A 15499-nucleotide genomic window follows, 5' to 3' on the forward strand; every position below is an offset into this window, starting at 1 on the left:
AGTTGTGTGTGATGGTACCCAGGGGGTAGGTGTGTGTATGATGGTACCCAGGTGGTAGGTGTGTGTGTGTGTATGATGGTACCCAGGTGGTAGGTGTGTGTGTGTGATGGTACCCAGGTGGTAGGTGTGCGTATGATGGTACCCAGGTGGTAGGTGTGTGTATGATGGTACCCAGGTGGTAGGTGTGTGTATGATGGTACCCAGGTGGTAGGTGTGTGTATGATGGTACCCAGGTGGTAGGTGTGTGTATGATGGTACCCAGGTGGTAGGTGTGTGTGTGTGATGGTACCCAGGTGGTAGGTGTGTGTATGATGGTACCCAGGTGGTAGGTGTGTGTATGATGGTACCCAGGTGCTAGGTGTGTGTATGATGGTACCCAGGTGGTAGGTGTGTGTATGATGGTACCCAGGTGGTAGGTGTGTGTATGATGGTACCCAGGTGGTAGGTGTGTGTATGATGGTACCCAGGTGGTAGGTGTGTGTATGATGGTACCCAGTTGGTAGGTGTGTGTATGATGGTACCCAGGTGGTAGGTGTGTGTATGATGGTACCCAGGTGGTAGGTGTGTGTATGATGGTACCCAGGTGGTAGGTGTGTGTGTGATGGTACCCAGCTGGTGTGTGTATGATGGTACCCAGGTGGTAGGTGTGTGTATGATGGCACCCAGGTGGTAGGTGTGTGTGTGTGATGGTACCCAGGTGGTAGGTGTGTGTATGATGGTACCCAGGTGGTAGCTGTGTGTATGATGGTACCCAGGTGGTAGGTGTGTGTGTGATGGTACCCAGGTGGTAGGTGTGTGTGTGATGGTACCCAGGTGGTAGGTGTGTGTGTGATGGTACCCAGGTGGTAGGTGTGTGTATGATGGTACCCAGGTGGTAGGTGTGTGTGTGATGGTACCCAGGTGGTAGGTGTGTGTGTGATGGTACCCGGGTGGTAGGTGTGTGTGTGATGGTACCCAGGTGGTAGGTGTGTGTGATGGTACCCAGGTGGTAGGTGTGTGTATGATGGTACCCAGGTGGTAGGTGTGTGTGTGTGATGGTACCCAGGTGGTAGGTGTGTGTATGATGGTACCCAGGTGGTAGGTGTGTGTGTGATGGTACCCAGGTGGTAGGTGTGTGTGTGATGGTACCCAGGTGGTAGGTGTGTGTATGATGGTACCCAGGTGGTAGGTGTGTGTGTGTGTGTGATGGTACCCAGGTGGTAGGTGTGTGTGATGGTACCCAGGTGGTAGGTGTGTGTATGATGGTACCCAGGTGGTAGGTGTGTGTGTATGATGGTACCCAGGTGGTAGGTGTGTGCATGATGGTACCCAGGTGGTAGGTGTGTGTGTGTATGATGGTACCCAGCTGGTAGGTGTGTGTGTATGATGGTACCCAGGTGGTAGGTGTGTGTATGATGGTACCCAGGTGGTAGGGGTGTGTGTGTGATGGTACCCAGGTGGTAGGTGTGTGTATGATGGTACCCAGGTGGTAGGTGTGTGTATGATGGTACCCAGGTGGTAGGTGTGTGTGTGATAGTACCCAGGTGGTAGGTGTGTGTGATGGTACCCAGGGGGTAGGTGTGTGTATGATGGTACCCAGGTGGTAGGTGTGTGTGTGTGTATGATGGTACCCAGGTGGTAGGTGTGTGTGTGCGATGGTACCCAGGTGGTAGGTGTGTGTATGATGGTACCCAGGTGGTAGGTGTGTGTATGATGGTACCCAGGTGGTAGGTGTGTGTATGATGGTACCCAGGTGGTAGGTGTGTGTATGATGGTACCCAGGTGGTAGGTGTGTGTATGATGGTACCCAGGTGGTAGGTGTGTGTGTGTGATGGTACCCAGGTGGTAGGTGTGTGTATGATGGTACCCAGGTGGTAGGTGTGTGTATGATGGTACCCAGGTGGTACGTGTGTGTATGATGGTACCCAGGTGGTAGGTGTGTGTATGATGGTACCCAGGTGGTAGGTGTGTGTATGATGGTACCCAGGTGGTAGGTGTGTGTATGATGGTACCCAGGTGGTAGGTGTGTGTATGATGGTACCCAGGTGGTAGGTGTGTGTGTATGATGGTACCCAGGTGGTAGGTGTGTGTATGATGGTACCCAGGTGGTAGGTGTGTGTATGATGGTACCCAGGTGGTAGGTGTGTGTATGATGGTACCCAGGTGGTAGGTGTGTGTATGATGGTACCCAGGTGGTAGGTGTGTGTATGATGGTACCCAGGTGGTAGGTGTGTGTGTGATGGTACCCAGCTGGTAGGTGTGTGTATGATGGTACCCAGGTGGTAGGTGTGTGTATGATGGTACCCAGGTGGTAGGTGTGTGTGTATGATGGTACCCAGGTGGTAGGTGTGTGTATGATGGTACCCAGGTGGTAGGTGTGTGTGTGTGATGGTACCAAGGTGGTAGGTGTGTGTATGATGGTACCCAGGTGGTAGGTGTGTGTATGATGGTACCCAGGTGGTAGGTGTGTGTGTGATGGTACCCAGGTTGTAGGTGTGTGTGTGATGGTACCCAGGTGGTAGGTGTGTGTGTGTGATGGTACCCAGGTGGTAGGTGTGTGTATGATGGTACCCAGGTGGTAGGTGTGTGTGTGATGGTACCCAGGTGGTAGGTGTGTGTGTGATAGTACCCGGGTGGTAGGTGTGTGTGTGATGGTACCCAGGTGGTAGGTGTGTGTGTGTATGATGGTACCCAGGTGGTAGGTGTGTGTATGATGGTACCCAGGTGGTAGGTGTGTGTGTGTGTGATGGTACCCAGGTGGTAGGTGTGTGTGTGTGATGGTACCCAGGTGGTAGGTGTGTGTGTATGATGGTACCCAGGTGGTAGGTGTGTGTGTGTGATGGTACCCAGGTGGTAGGTGTGTGTGTGTGATGGTACCCAGGTGGTAGGTGTGTGTATGATGGTACCCAGGTGGTAGGTGTGTGTATGATGGTACCCAGGTGGTAGGTGTGTGTATGATGGTACCCAGGTGGTAGGTGTGTGTATGATGGTACCCAGGTGGTAGGTGTGTGTGTGTGATGGTACCCAGGTGGTAGGTGTGTGTATGATGGTACCCAGGTGGTAGGTGTGTGTATGATGGTACCCAGGTGGTAGGTGTGTGTATGATGGTACCCAGGTGGTAGGTGTGTGTATGATGGTACCCAGGTGGTAGATGTGTGTGTATGATGGTACCCAGGTGGTAGGTGTGTGTATGATGGTACCCAGGTGGTAGGTGTGTGTATGATGGTACCCAGGTGGTAGGTGTGTATATGATGGTACCCAGGTGGTAGGTGTGTGTATTATGGTACCCAGGTGGTAGGTGTGTGTATGATGGTACCCAGGTGGTAGGTGTGTGTGTGATGGTACCCAGCTGGTAGGTGTGTATGATGGTACCCAGGTGGTAGGTGTGTGTATGATGGTACCCAGGTGGTAGGTGTGTGTGTATGATGGTACCCAGGTGGTAGGTGTGTGTATGATGGTACCCAGGTGGTAGGTGTGTGTGTGTGATGGTACCCAGGTGGTAGGTGTGTGTATGATGGTACCCAGGTGGTAGGTGTGTGTATGATGGTACCCAGGTGGTAGGTGTGTGTGTGTGATGGTACCCAGGTGGTAGGTGTGTGTGTGATGGTACCCAGGTGGTAGGTGTGTGTGTGTGTGATGGTACCCAGGTGGTAGGTGTGTGTATGATGGTACCCAGGTGGTAGGTGTGTATGTGATGGTACCCAGGTGGTAGGTGTGTGTGTGATGGTACCCGGGTGGTAGGTGTGTGTGTGATGGTACCCAGGTGGTAGGTGTGTGTGATGGTACCCAGGTGGTAGGTGTGTGTATGATGGTACCCAGGTGGTAGGTGTGTGTGTGTGATGGTACCCAGGTGGTAGGTGTGTGAATGATGGTACCCAGGAGGTAGGTGTGTGTGTGATGGTACCCATGTGGTAGGTGTGTGTGTGATGGTACCCAGGTGGTAGGTGTGTGTATGATGGTACCCAGGTGGTAGGTGTGTGTGTGTGTGTGTGTGATGGTACCCAGGTGGTAGGTGTGTGTGATGGTACCCAGGTGGTAGGTGTGTGTATGATGGTACCCAGGTGGTAGGTGTGTGTGTATGATGGTACCCAGGTGGTAGGTGTGTGTATGATGGTACCCAGGTGGTAGGTGTGTGTGTGTATGATGGTACCCAGCTGGTAGGTGTGTGTGTATGATGGTACCCAGGTGGTAGGTGTGTGTGTATGATGGTACCCAGGTGGTAGGGGTGTGTGTGTGATGGTACCCAGGTGGTAGGTGTGTGTATGATGGTACCCAGGTGGTAGGTGTGTGTATGATGGTACCCAGGTGGTAGGTGTGTGTGTGATGGTACCCAGGGGGTAGGTGTGTGTATGATGGTACCCAGGTGGTAGGTGTGTGTGTGTGTATGATGGTACCCAGGTGGTAGGTGTGTGTGTGTGTATGATGGTACCCAGGTGGTAGGTGTGTGTGTGTGATGGTACCCAGTTGGTAGGTGTGTGTATGATGGTACCCAGGTGGTAGGTGTGTGTATGATGGTACCCAGGTGGTAGGTGTGTGTATGATGGTACCCAGGTGGTAGGTGTGTGTATGATGGTACCCAGGTGGTAGGTGTGTGTATGATGGTACCCAGGTGGTAGGTGTGTGTGTGTGATGGTACCCAGGTGGTAGGTGTGTGTATGATGGTACCCAGGTGGTAGGTGTGTGTATGATGGTACCCAGGTGGTAGGTGTGTGTATGATGGTACCCAGGTGGTAGGTGTGTGTATGATGGTACCCAGGTGGTAGGTGTGTGTATGATGGTACCCAGGTGGTAGGTGTGTGTATGATGGTACCCAGGTGGTAGGTGTGTGTATGATGGTACCCAGGTGGTAGGTGTGTGTGTATGATGGTACCCAGGTGGTAGGTGTGTGTATGATGGTACCCAGGTGGTAGGTGTGTGTATGATGGTACCCAGGTGGTAGGTGTGTGTATGATGGTACCCAGGTGGTAGGTGTGTGTATGATGGTACCCAGGTGGTAGGTGTGTGTATGATGGTACCCAGGTGGTAGGTGTGTGTGTGATGGTACCCAGCTGGTAGGTGTGTGTATGATGGTACCCAGGTGGTAGGTGTGTGTATGATGATACCCAGGTGGTAGGTGTGTGTGTATGATGGTACCCAGGTGGTAGGTGTGTGTATGATGGTACCCAGGTGGTAGGTGTGTGTGTGTGTGATGGTACCAAGGTGGTAGGTGTGTGTATGATGGTACCCAGGTGGTAGGTGTGTGTATGATGGTACCCAGGTGGTAGGTGTGTGTGTGATGGTACCCAGGTGGTAGGTGTGTGTGTGATGGTACCCAGGTGGTAGGTGTGTGTGTGTGTGATGGTACCCAGGTGGTAGGTGTGTGTATGATGGTACCCAGGTGGTAGGTGTGTGTGTGATGGTACCCAGGTGGTAGGTGTGTGTGTGATGGTACCCGGGTGGTAGGTGTGTGTGTGATGGTACCCAGGTGGTAGGTGTGTGTGTATGATGGTACCCAGGTGGTAGGTGTGTGTATGATGGTACCCAGGTGGTAGGTGTGTGTGTGTGATTGTACCCAGGTGGTAGGTGTGTGTGTGTGTGATGGTACCCAGGTGGTAGGTGTGTGTGTATGATGGTACCCAGGTGGTAGGTGTGTGTGTGTGTGATGGTACCCAGGTGGTAGGTGTGTGTATGATGGTACCCAGGTGGTAGGTGTGTGTATGATGGTACCCAGGTGGTAGGTGTGTGTATGATGGTACCCAGGTGGTAGGTGTGTGTATGATGGTACCCAGGTGGTAGGTGTGTGTGTATGATGGTACCCAGGTGGTAGGTGTGTGTATGATGGTACCCAGGTGGTAGGTGTGTGTATGATGGTACCCAGGTGGTAGGTGTGTGTATGATGGTACCCAGGTGGTAGGTGTGTGTATGATGGTACCCAGGTGGTAGGTGTGTGTATGATGGTACCCAGGTGGTAGGTGTGTGTATGATGGTACCCAGGTGGTAGGTGTGTGTATGATGGTACCCAGGTGGTAGGTGTGTGTGTGATGGTACCCAGCTGGTAGGTGTGTGTATGATGGTACCCAGGTGGTAGGTGTGTGTATGATGGTACCCAGGTGGTAGGTGTGTGTGTATGATGGTACCCAGGTGGTAGGTGTGTGTATGATGGTACCCAGGTGGTAGGTGTGTGTGTGTGATGGTACCAAGGTGGTAGGTGTGTGTATGATGGTACCCAGGTGGTAGGTGTGTGTATGATGGTACCCAGGTGGTAGGTGTGTGTGTGATGGTACCCAGGTTGTAGGTGTGTGTGTGATGGTACCCAGGTGGTAGGTGTGTGTGTGTAATGGTACCCAGGTGGTAGGTGTGTGTATGATGGTACCCAGGTGGTAGGTGTGTGTGTGATGGTACCCAGGTGGTAGGTGTGTGTGTGATGGTACCCGGGTGGTAGGTGTGTGTGTGATGGTACCCAGGTGGTAGGTGTGTGTGTATGATGGTACCCAGGTGGTAGGTGTGTGTATGATGGTACCCAGGTGGTAGGTGTGTGTGTGTGATGGTACCCAGGTGGTAGGTGTGTGTGTGTGATGGTACCCAGGTGGTAGGTGTGTGTGTATGATGGTACCCAGGTGGTAGGTGTGTGTGTGTGTGATGGTACCCAGGTGGTAGGTGTGTGTGTGTGATGGTACCCAGGTGGTAGGTGTGTGTATGATGGTACCCAGGTGGTAGGTGTGTGTATGATGGTACCCAGGTGGTAGGTGTGTGTATGATGGTACCCAGGTGGTAGGTGTGTGTATGATGGTACCCAGGTGGTAGGTGTGTGTGTGATGGTACCCAGGTGGTAGGTGTGTGTATGATGGTACCCAGGTGGTAGGTGTGTGTATGATGGTACCCAGGTGGTAGGTGTGTGTATGATGGTACCCAGGTGGTAGGTGTGTGTATGATGGTACCCAGGTGGTAGGTGTGTGTATGATGGTACCCAGGTGGTAGGTGTGTGTATGATGGTATCCAGGTGGTAGGTGTGTGTATGATGGTACCCAGGTGGTAGATGTGTGTGTATGATGGTACCCAGGTGGTAGGTGTGTGTATGATGGTGCCCAGGTGGTAGGTGTGTGTATGATGGTACCCAGGTGGTAAGTGTGTGTATGATGGTACCCAGGTGGTAGGTGTGTGTATGATGGTACCCAGGTGGTAGGTGTGTGTATGATGGTACCCAGGTGGTAGGTGTGTGTGTGATGGTACCCAGCTGGTAGGTGTGTGTATGATGGTACCCAGGTGGTAGGTGTGTGTATGATGGTACCCAGGTGGTAGGTGTGTGTGTGTATGATGGTACCCAGGTGGTAGGTGTGTGTATGATGGTACCCAGGTGGTAGGTGTGTGTGTGTGATGGTACCCAGGTGGTAGGTGTGTGTATGATGGTACCCAGGTGGTAGGTGTGTGTATGATGGTACCCAGGTGGTAGGTGTGTGTGTGATGGTACCCAGGTGGTAGGTGTGTGTGTGATGGTACCCAGGTGGTAGGTGTGTGTGTGATGGTACCCAGGTGGTAGGTGTGTGTATGATGGTACCCAGGTGGTAGGTGTGTATGTGATGGTACCCAGGTGGTAGGTGTGTGTGTGATGGTACCCGGGTGGTAGGTGTGTGTGTGATGGTACCCAGGTGGTAGGTGTGTGTGATGGTACCCAGGTGGTAGGTGTGTGTATGATGGTACCCAGGTGGTAGGTGTGTGTGTGTGATGGTACCCAGGTGGTAGGTGTGTGTATGATGGTACCCAGGTGGTAGGTGTGTGTGTGATGGTACCCAGGTGGTAGGTGTGTGTGTGATGGTACCCAGGTGGTAGGTGTGTGTATGATGGTACCCAGGTGGTAGGTGTGTGTGTGTGTGTGATGGTACCCAGGTGGTAGGTGTGTGTGATGGTACCCAGGGGGTAGGTGTGTGTATGATGGTACCCAGGTGGTAGGTGTGTGTGTGTGTATGATGGTACCCAGGTGGTAGGTGTGTGTATGATGGTACCCAGGTGGTAGGTGTGTGTGTGTATGATGGTACCCAGCTGGTAGGTGTGTGTGTATGATGGTACCCAGGTGGTAGGTGTGTGTGTATGATGGTACCCAGGTGGTAGGGGTGTGTGTGTGATGGTACCCAGGTGGTAGGTGTGTGTATGATGGTACCCAGGTGGTAGGTGTGTGTGTGATGGTACCCAGGGGGTAGGTGTGTGTATGATGGTACCCAGGTGGTAGGTGTGTGTGTGTGTATGATGGTACCCAGGTGGTAGGTGTGTGTGTGTGATGGTACCCAGTTGGTAGGTGTGTGTATGATGGTACCCAGGTGGTAGGTGTGTGTATGATGGTACCCAGGTGGTAGGTGTGTGTATGATGGTACCCAGGTGGTAGGTGTGTGTATGATGGTACCCAGGTGGTAGGTGTGTGTATGATGGTACCCAGGTGGTAGGTGTGTGTGTGTGATGGTACCCAGGTGGTAGGTGTGTGTATGATGGTACCCAGGTGGTAGGTGTGTGTATGATGGTACCCAGGTGGTAGGTGTGTGTATGATGGTACCCAGGTGGTAGGTGTGTGTATGATGGTACCCAGGTGGTAGGTGTGTGTATGATGGTACCCAGGTGGTAGGTGTGTGTATGATGGTACCCAGGTGGTAGGTGTGTGTGTGTGATGGTACCCAGGTGGTAGGTGTGTGTATGATGGTACCCAGGTGGTAGGTGTGTGTATGATGGTACCCAGGTGGTAGGTGTGTGTATGATGGTACCCAGGTGGTAGGTGTGTGTATGATGGTACCCAGGTGGTAGGTGTGTGTATGATGGTACCCAGGTGGTAGGTGTGTGTGTGTATGATGGTACCCAGGTGGTAGGTGTGTGTATGATGGTACCCAGGTGGTAGGTGTGTGTGTGTGATGGTACCCAGGTGGTAGGTGTGTGTATGATGGTACCCAGGTGGTAGGTGTGTGTATGATGGTACCCAGGTGGTAGGTGTGTGTGTGATGGTACCCAGGTGGTAGGTGTGTGTGTGATGGTACCCAGGTGGTAGGTGTGTGTGTGTGTGATGGTACCCAGGTGGTAGGTGTGTGTATGATGGTACCCAGGTGGTAGGTGTGTATGTGATGGTACCCAGGTGGTAGGTGTGTGTGTGATGGTACCCGGGTGGTAGGTGTGTGTGTGATGGTACCCAGGTGGTAGGTGTGTGTGATGGTACCCAGGTGGTAGGTGTGTGTATGATGGTACCCAGGTGGTAGGTGTGTGTGTGTGATGGTACCCAGGTGGTAGGTGTGTGTATGATGGTACCCAGGTGGTAGGTGTGTGTGTGATGGTACCCAGGTGGTAGGTGTGTGTGTGATGGTACCCAGGTGGTAGGTGTGTGTATGATGGTACCCAGGTGGTAGGTGTGTGTGTGTGTGTGATGGTACCCAGGTGGTAGGTGTGTGTGATGGTACCCAGGGGGTAGGTGTGTGTATGATGGTACCCAGGAGGTAGGTGTGTGTGTGTGTATGATGGTACCCAGGTGGTAGGTGTGTGTATGATGGTACCCAGGTGGTAGGTGTGTGTGTGTATGATGGTACCCAGCTGGTAGGTGTGTGTGTATGATGGTACCCAGGTGGTAGGTGTGTGTGTATGATGGTACCCAGGTGGTAGGGGTGTGTGTGTGATGGTACCCAGGTGGTAGGTGTGTGTATGATGGTACCCAGGTGGTAGGTGTGTGTGTGTGATGGTACCCAGGGGGTAGGTGTGTGTATGATGGTACCCAGGTGGTAGGTGTGTGTGTGTGTATGATGGTACCCAGGTGGTAGGTGTGTGTGTGTGATGGTACCCAGTTGGTAGGTGTGTGTATGATGGTACCCAGGTGGTAGGTGTGTGTATGATGGTACCCAGGTGGTAGGTGTGTGTATGATGGTACCCAGGTGGTAGGTGTGTGTATGATGGTACCCAGGTGGTAGGTGTGTGTATGATGGTACCCAGGTGGTAGGTGTGTGTGTGTGATGGTACCCAGGTGGTAGGTGTGTGTATGATGGTACCCAGGTGGTAGGTGTGTGTATGATGGTACCCAGGTGGTAGGTGTGTGTGTGTGATGGTACCCAGTTGGTAGGTGTGTGTATGATGGTACCCAGGTGGTAGGTGTGTGTATGATGGTACCCAGGTGGTAGGTGTGTGTATGATGGTACCCAGGTGGTAGGTGTGTGTATGATGGTACCCAGGTGGTAGGTGTGTGTATGATGGTACCCAGGTGGTAGGTGTGTGTGTGTGATGGTACCCAGGTGGTAGGTGTGTGTATGATGGTACCCAGGTGGTAGGTGTGTGTATGATGGTACCCAGGTGGTAGGTGTGTGTATGATGGTACCCAGGTGGTAGGTGTGTGTATGATGGTACCCAGGTGGTAGGTGTGTGTATGATGGTACCCAGGTGGTAGGTGTGTGTATGATGGTACCCAGGTGGTAGGTGTGTGTGTGTGATGGTACCCAGGTGGTAGGTGTGTGTATGATGGTACCCAGGTGGTAGGTGTGTGTATGATGGTACCCAGGTGGTAGGTGTGTGTATGATGGTACCCAGGTGGTAGGTGTGTGTATGATGGTACCCAGGTGGTAGGTGTGTGTATGATGGTACCCAGGTGGTAGGTGTGTGTATGATGGTACCCAGGTGGTAGGTGTGTGTATGATGGTACCCAGGTGGTAGGTGAGTGTGTATTATGGTACCCAGGTGGTAGGTGTGTGTATGATGGTAACCAGGTGGTAGGTGTGTGTATGATGGTACCCAGGTGGTAGGTGTGTGTATGATGGTACCCAGGTGGTAGGTGTGTGTATGATGGTACCCAGGTGGTAGGTGTGTGTATGATGGTACCCAGGTGGTAGGTGTGTGTGTGATGGTACCCAGCTGGTAGGTGTGTGTATGATGGTACCCAGGTGGTAGGTGTGTGTATGATGGTACCCAGGTGGTAGGTGTGTGTGTATGATGGTACCCAGGTGGTAGGTGTGTGTATGATGGTACCCAGGTGGTAGGTGTGTGTGTGTGATGGTACCAAGGTGGTAGGTGTGTGTATGATGGTACCCAGGTGGTAGGTGTGTGTATGATGGTACCCAGGTGGTAGGTGTGTGTGTGATGGTACCCAGGTGGTAGGTGTGTGTGTGATGGTACCCAGGTGGTAGGTGTGTGTGTGTGTGATGGTACCCAGGTGGTAGGTGTGTGTATGATGGTACCCAGGTGGTAGGTGTGTGTGTGATGGTACCCAGGTGGTAGGTGCGTGTGTGATGGTACCCGGGTGGTAGGTGTGTGTGTGATGGTACCCAGGTGGTAGGTGTGTGTGTATGATGGTACCCAGGTGGTAGGTGTGTGTATGATGGTACCCAGGTGGTAGGTGTGTGTGTGTGATTGTACCCAGGTGGTAGGTGTGTGTGTGTGATGGTACCCAGGTGGTAGGTGTGTGTGTATGATGGTACCCAGGTGGTAGGTGTGTGTGTGTGATGGTACCCAGGTGGTAGGTGTGTGTGTGATGGTACCCAGGTGGTAGGTGTGTGTATGATGGTACCCAGGTGGTAGGTGTGTGTATGATGGTACCCAGGTGGTAGGTGTGTGTGTGATGGTACCCAGGTGGTAGGTGTGTGTGTGTGAGGGTACCCAGGTGGTAGGTGTGTGTGTGTGTGTGATGGTACCCAGGTGGTAGGTGTGTGTATGATGGTACCCAGGTGGTAGGTGTGTGTATGATGGTACCCAGGTGGTAGGTGTGTGTGATGGTACCCAGGTGGTAGGTGTGTGTGTGATGGTACCCAGGTGGTAGGTGTGTGTGTGTGATGGTACCCAGGTGGTAGGTGTGTGTGTGTATGATGGTACCCAGGTGGTAGGTGTGTGTGTGATGGTACCCAGGTGGTAGGTGTGTGTATGATGGTACCCAGGTGGTAGGTGTGTGTGTGTGTATGATGGTACCCAGGTGGTAGGTGTGTGTGTGTGATGGTACCCAGGTGGTAGGTGTTCTCCAGCTGAATGTGGCTGCGGCTCGAATCGTCATGGCAACCCGGCTCGTCCATGTACGAGACGGTGCTCATAGAACTACAGTCCAACACGAGCAGCAGCAGCAGCAGCATCAGCAGCAATGTCACAAGAGGTTGTGTAGCCTTTCTCATTGATTCTCTCTCTGTGTGTCTATGTGTGTGTCTCTGTGTGTGTCTCTGTGTGTCTATGTGTGTGTCTCTGTGTGTCTCTCTCTGTGTGTCTCTGTGGGTCTCTGTTTGTGTCTCTGTGTGTCTATGTGTGTGTCTCTGTGTGTCTATGTGTGTGTCTCTGTGTGTGTCTCTGTGTGTCTATGTGTGTGTCTCTGTGTGTCTCTCTCTGTGTGTCTCTGTGTGTCTATGTGTGTGTCTCTGTGTGTCTCTGTGTGTGTCTCTGTGTGTCTATGTGTGTGTCTCTGTGTGTGTCTCTGTGTGTGTCTCTGTGTGTCTATGTGTGTGTCTCTCTGTGTCTCTGTGTGTCTCTGTGTGTGTCTCTGTGTGTCTCTGTGTGTGTCTCTGTGTGTCTCTGTGTGTGTCTCTCTGTGTGTCTCTGTGTGTCTCTCTCTGTGTGTCTCTGTGGGTCTCTGTGTGTGTCTCTGTGTGTCTATGTGTGTGTCTCTCTGTGTCTCTGTGTGTCTCTCTCTGTGTGTCTCTGTGGGTCTCTGTGTGTCTCTCTGTGTGTCTCTGTGTGTCTCTCTCTGTGTGTCTCTGTGTGTCTCGCTCTGTGTGTCTCTGTGTGTCTCTCTCTGTGTGTCTCTCTCTGTGTGTCTATCTGTGTGTCTCTGTCTGTCTCTGTGTGTCTCTCTCTGTCTGTCTGTGTGTCTCTCTCTGTGTGTCTCTGTGTCTCTGTGTGTCTCTCTCTCTGTGTCTTTGTGTATCTCTCTGTGTCTCTCTCTGTGTGTCTCTCTCCCCGCGTCTCCCCGTGTCTCTCTCCCCGTCTCTCTCTCCCCGCGTCTCTCTCCCCGTGTCTCCGTGTCTCTCTCCCCATGTCTCTCTCCTTGCGTCTCTCCCCGCGTCTCTCTCCCCATGTCTCTCTCCCCGCGTCTCTCTCTCCCCGCGTCTCTCTCCCCGTTTCTCTGTGTCTCTCTCCCCGCGTCTCTCTCCCCGCGTCTCTCTCCCCGTGTCTCTCTCCCCGTTTCTCTGTGTCTCTCTCCCCGCGTCTCTCTCCCCGCGTCTCTCTCCCCGTGTCTCTCTCCCCGTTTCTCCGTGTCTCTCTCCCCGCGTCTCTCTCCCCATGTCTCTCCTCCCGTGTTTCTCCCCCTGCGTCTCTCTCCCCGTGTCTCTCCCCCCGTGTCTCTCTCCCGTGTCTCTCCCCCCGTGTCTCTCTCTCCCCGTGTCTCTCTCCACGTGTCTCTTTCCCCGTGTCTCTCCCCGCGTCTCTCTCCCCGCGTCTCTCTCCCCATGTCTCTCCCCGTGTCTCTCTCCCCATGTCTCTCTCCCCGTGTCTCCGTGTCTCTCTCCCCGTGTCTCCCCCCCGTGTCTCTCCCCCCGTGTCTCCCCCCCGTGTCTCTCCCCCCGTGTCTCCCCCCCGTGTCTCCGTGTCTCTCTCCCCGTGTCTGCCCCCCGTGTCTCTCCACCCACGTCACTCCCCCCGTGTCTCTCTCCCCGTGTCTCTCCCCGTGTCTCTCTCCCCGTGTCTCTCTCCCCGTGTCTCCGTGTCTCTCTCCCCGCGTCTCCCTCCCCGCGTCTCTCTCCCCGTGTCTCCCCCCCGTGTCTCTCCCCCCGTGTCTCTCCCCCCGTGTCTCTCCCCCGTGTCTCACCCCCCGTGTCTCTCTCCCCATGTCTCTCCCCCCGTGTCTCTCTCCCGTGTCTCTCCCCGTGTCTCTCTCCCCGTGTCTCTCCCCGTCTCTCTCTCCCTGTGTCTCCGTGTCTCCCCTCCCCGTCTCTCTCTCCCCGTGTCTCCGTGTCTCTCTCCCCATGTCTCTCTCCCTGCGTCTCTCCCCGCGTCTCTCTCCCCATGTCTCTCTCCCCGCGTCTCTCTCTCCCCGCGTCTCTCTCCCCGTTTCTCCGTGTCTCTCTCCCCGCGTCTCTCTCCCCGCGTCTCTCTCCCCGTGTCTCTCTCCCCGTTTCTCCGTGTCTCTCTCCCCGCGTCTCTCTCCCCGCGTCTCTCTCCCCGTGTCGCTCTCCCCGTTTCTCCGTGTATCTCTCCCCGCGTCTCTCTCCCCATGTCTCTCCTCCCGTGTCTCTCCCCCCGCGTCTCTCTCCCCGTGTCTCTCCCCCCGTGTCTCTCTCCCGTGTCTCTCCCCCCGTGTCTCTCTCTCCCCGTGTCTCTCTCCACGTGTCTCTTTCCCCGTGTCTCTCCCCGCGTCTCTCTCCCCACGTCTCTCTCCCCGTGTCTCTCCCCGTGTCTCTCTCCCCATGTCTCTCTCCCCGTGTCTCCGTGTCTCTCTCCCCGTGTCTCCCCCCCGTGTCTCTCCCCCCGTGTCTCCCCCCCGTGTCTCTCCCCCCGTGTCTCCCCCCTGTGACCTCTCCCCCGTGTCTCCGTGTCTCTCTCCCCGTGTCTGCCCCCCGTGTCTCTCCACCCGCGTCTCTCCCCTCGTGTCTCTCTCCCCGTGTCTCTCCCCGTGTCTCTCTCCCCGTGTCTCTCTCCCCGTGTCTCCGTGTCTCTCTCCCCGCGTCTCCCTCCCCGCGTCTCTCTCCCCGTGTCTCCCCCCCGTGTCTCTCCCCCCGTGTCTCTCCCCCCGTGTCTCTCCCCCGTGTCTCACCCCCCGTGTCTCTCTCCCCGTGTCTCTCCCCCCGTGTCTCTCTCCCGTGTCTCTCCCCGTGTCTCTCTACCCGTGTCTCTCCCCGTGTCTCCCCCCCGTGTCTCTCCCCCGTGTCTCTCCCCCGTGTCTCTCTCCCCGTTTCTCTCTCTCCCCGCGTCTCTCCCCGTGTCTCTCTCCCAGTGTCTCTCTCCCCGTGTCTCCGTGTCTCTCTCCCCGTGTCTCTCTCCCCGTGTCTCTCTCCCCGTGTCTCTCCCCCGTGTCTCTCTCCCCGTTACTCTCTCCCCGCGTCTCTCCCCATGTCTCTCTCCCCGTGTCTCTCCCCGCGCGTGTCTCCGTGTCTCTCTCCCCGCGTCTCTCCCCCCGCGTCTCTCTCCCCGCGTCTCTCTCCCCGTGTCTCTCCCCCCGCGTCTCTCCCCTCGCGTGTCTCCGTGTCTCTCTCCCCGTGTCTCTCTCCCCGTGTCTCTCTCCCCGTGTCTCTCTCCCCGTGTCTCTCTCCCCGTGTCTCTCCCCGTGTGCCTCTCCCCGTGTCTCTTCCCCCGCGTCTCTCTCCCCGCGTCTCTCCCCCCGTGTCTCTCCCCGTGTCTCTCCCCGTTTCTCTCTCCCCGTGTCTCTCTCCCTGTGTCTCTCTCCCCGTATCTCTCTCCCCGTGTCTCTCTCCCCGTGTCTCTCCCCCGTGTCTCACCCCCGTGTCTCTCCCCCGTGTCTCCCTCCCCGTTACTCTCTCCCCGCGTCTCTCCCCATGTCTCTCTCCCCGTGTCTCTCCCCGCGCGTGTCTCCGTGTCTCTCTCCCCGCGTCTCTCCCCCCGCGTCTCTCTCCCCGCGTCTCTCTCCCCGTTACTCTCTCCCCGTGTCTCTCCCCGTGTCTCT

At 55.0% G+C, this 15499-nt stretch overlaps 1 protein-coding gene across 20 annotated transcripts in view; it reads right to left on the reverse strand.

Annotated features, from left to right (window-relative positions):
- Nucleotides 1-15499, reverse strand: part of LOC116936869 (dynein light chain Tctex-type 5-B-like) — a 42031-nt gene that overhangs the window by 15344 nt on the left and 11188 nt on the right. For all 20 annotated transcript variants that reach the window (XM_076059091.1, XM_076059084.1, XM_076059086.1 and 17 more), the window contains one exon: nt 11897-11988. In XM_076059091.1, coding sequence (XP_075915206.1) covers nt 11897-11988 — 92 coding nt within the window. The remainder of the gene's footprint in view (nt 1-11896; nt 11989-15499) is intronic.

The sequence above is a fragment of the Petromyzon marinus genome (genome assembly GCF_048934315.1).
Source record: "Petromyzon marinus isolate PM22_M1 ecotype Great Lakes invasive population chromosome 84 unlocalized genomic scaffold, UKy_Petmar_22M1.pri1.0 chr84_unloc.2, whole genome shotgun sequence".
NCBI lineage: Eukaryota > Metazoa > Chordata > Hyperoartia > Petromyzontiformes > Petromyzontidae > Petromyzon > Petromyzon marinus.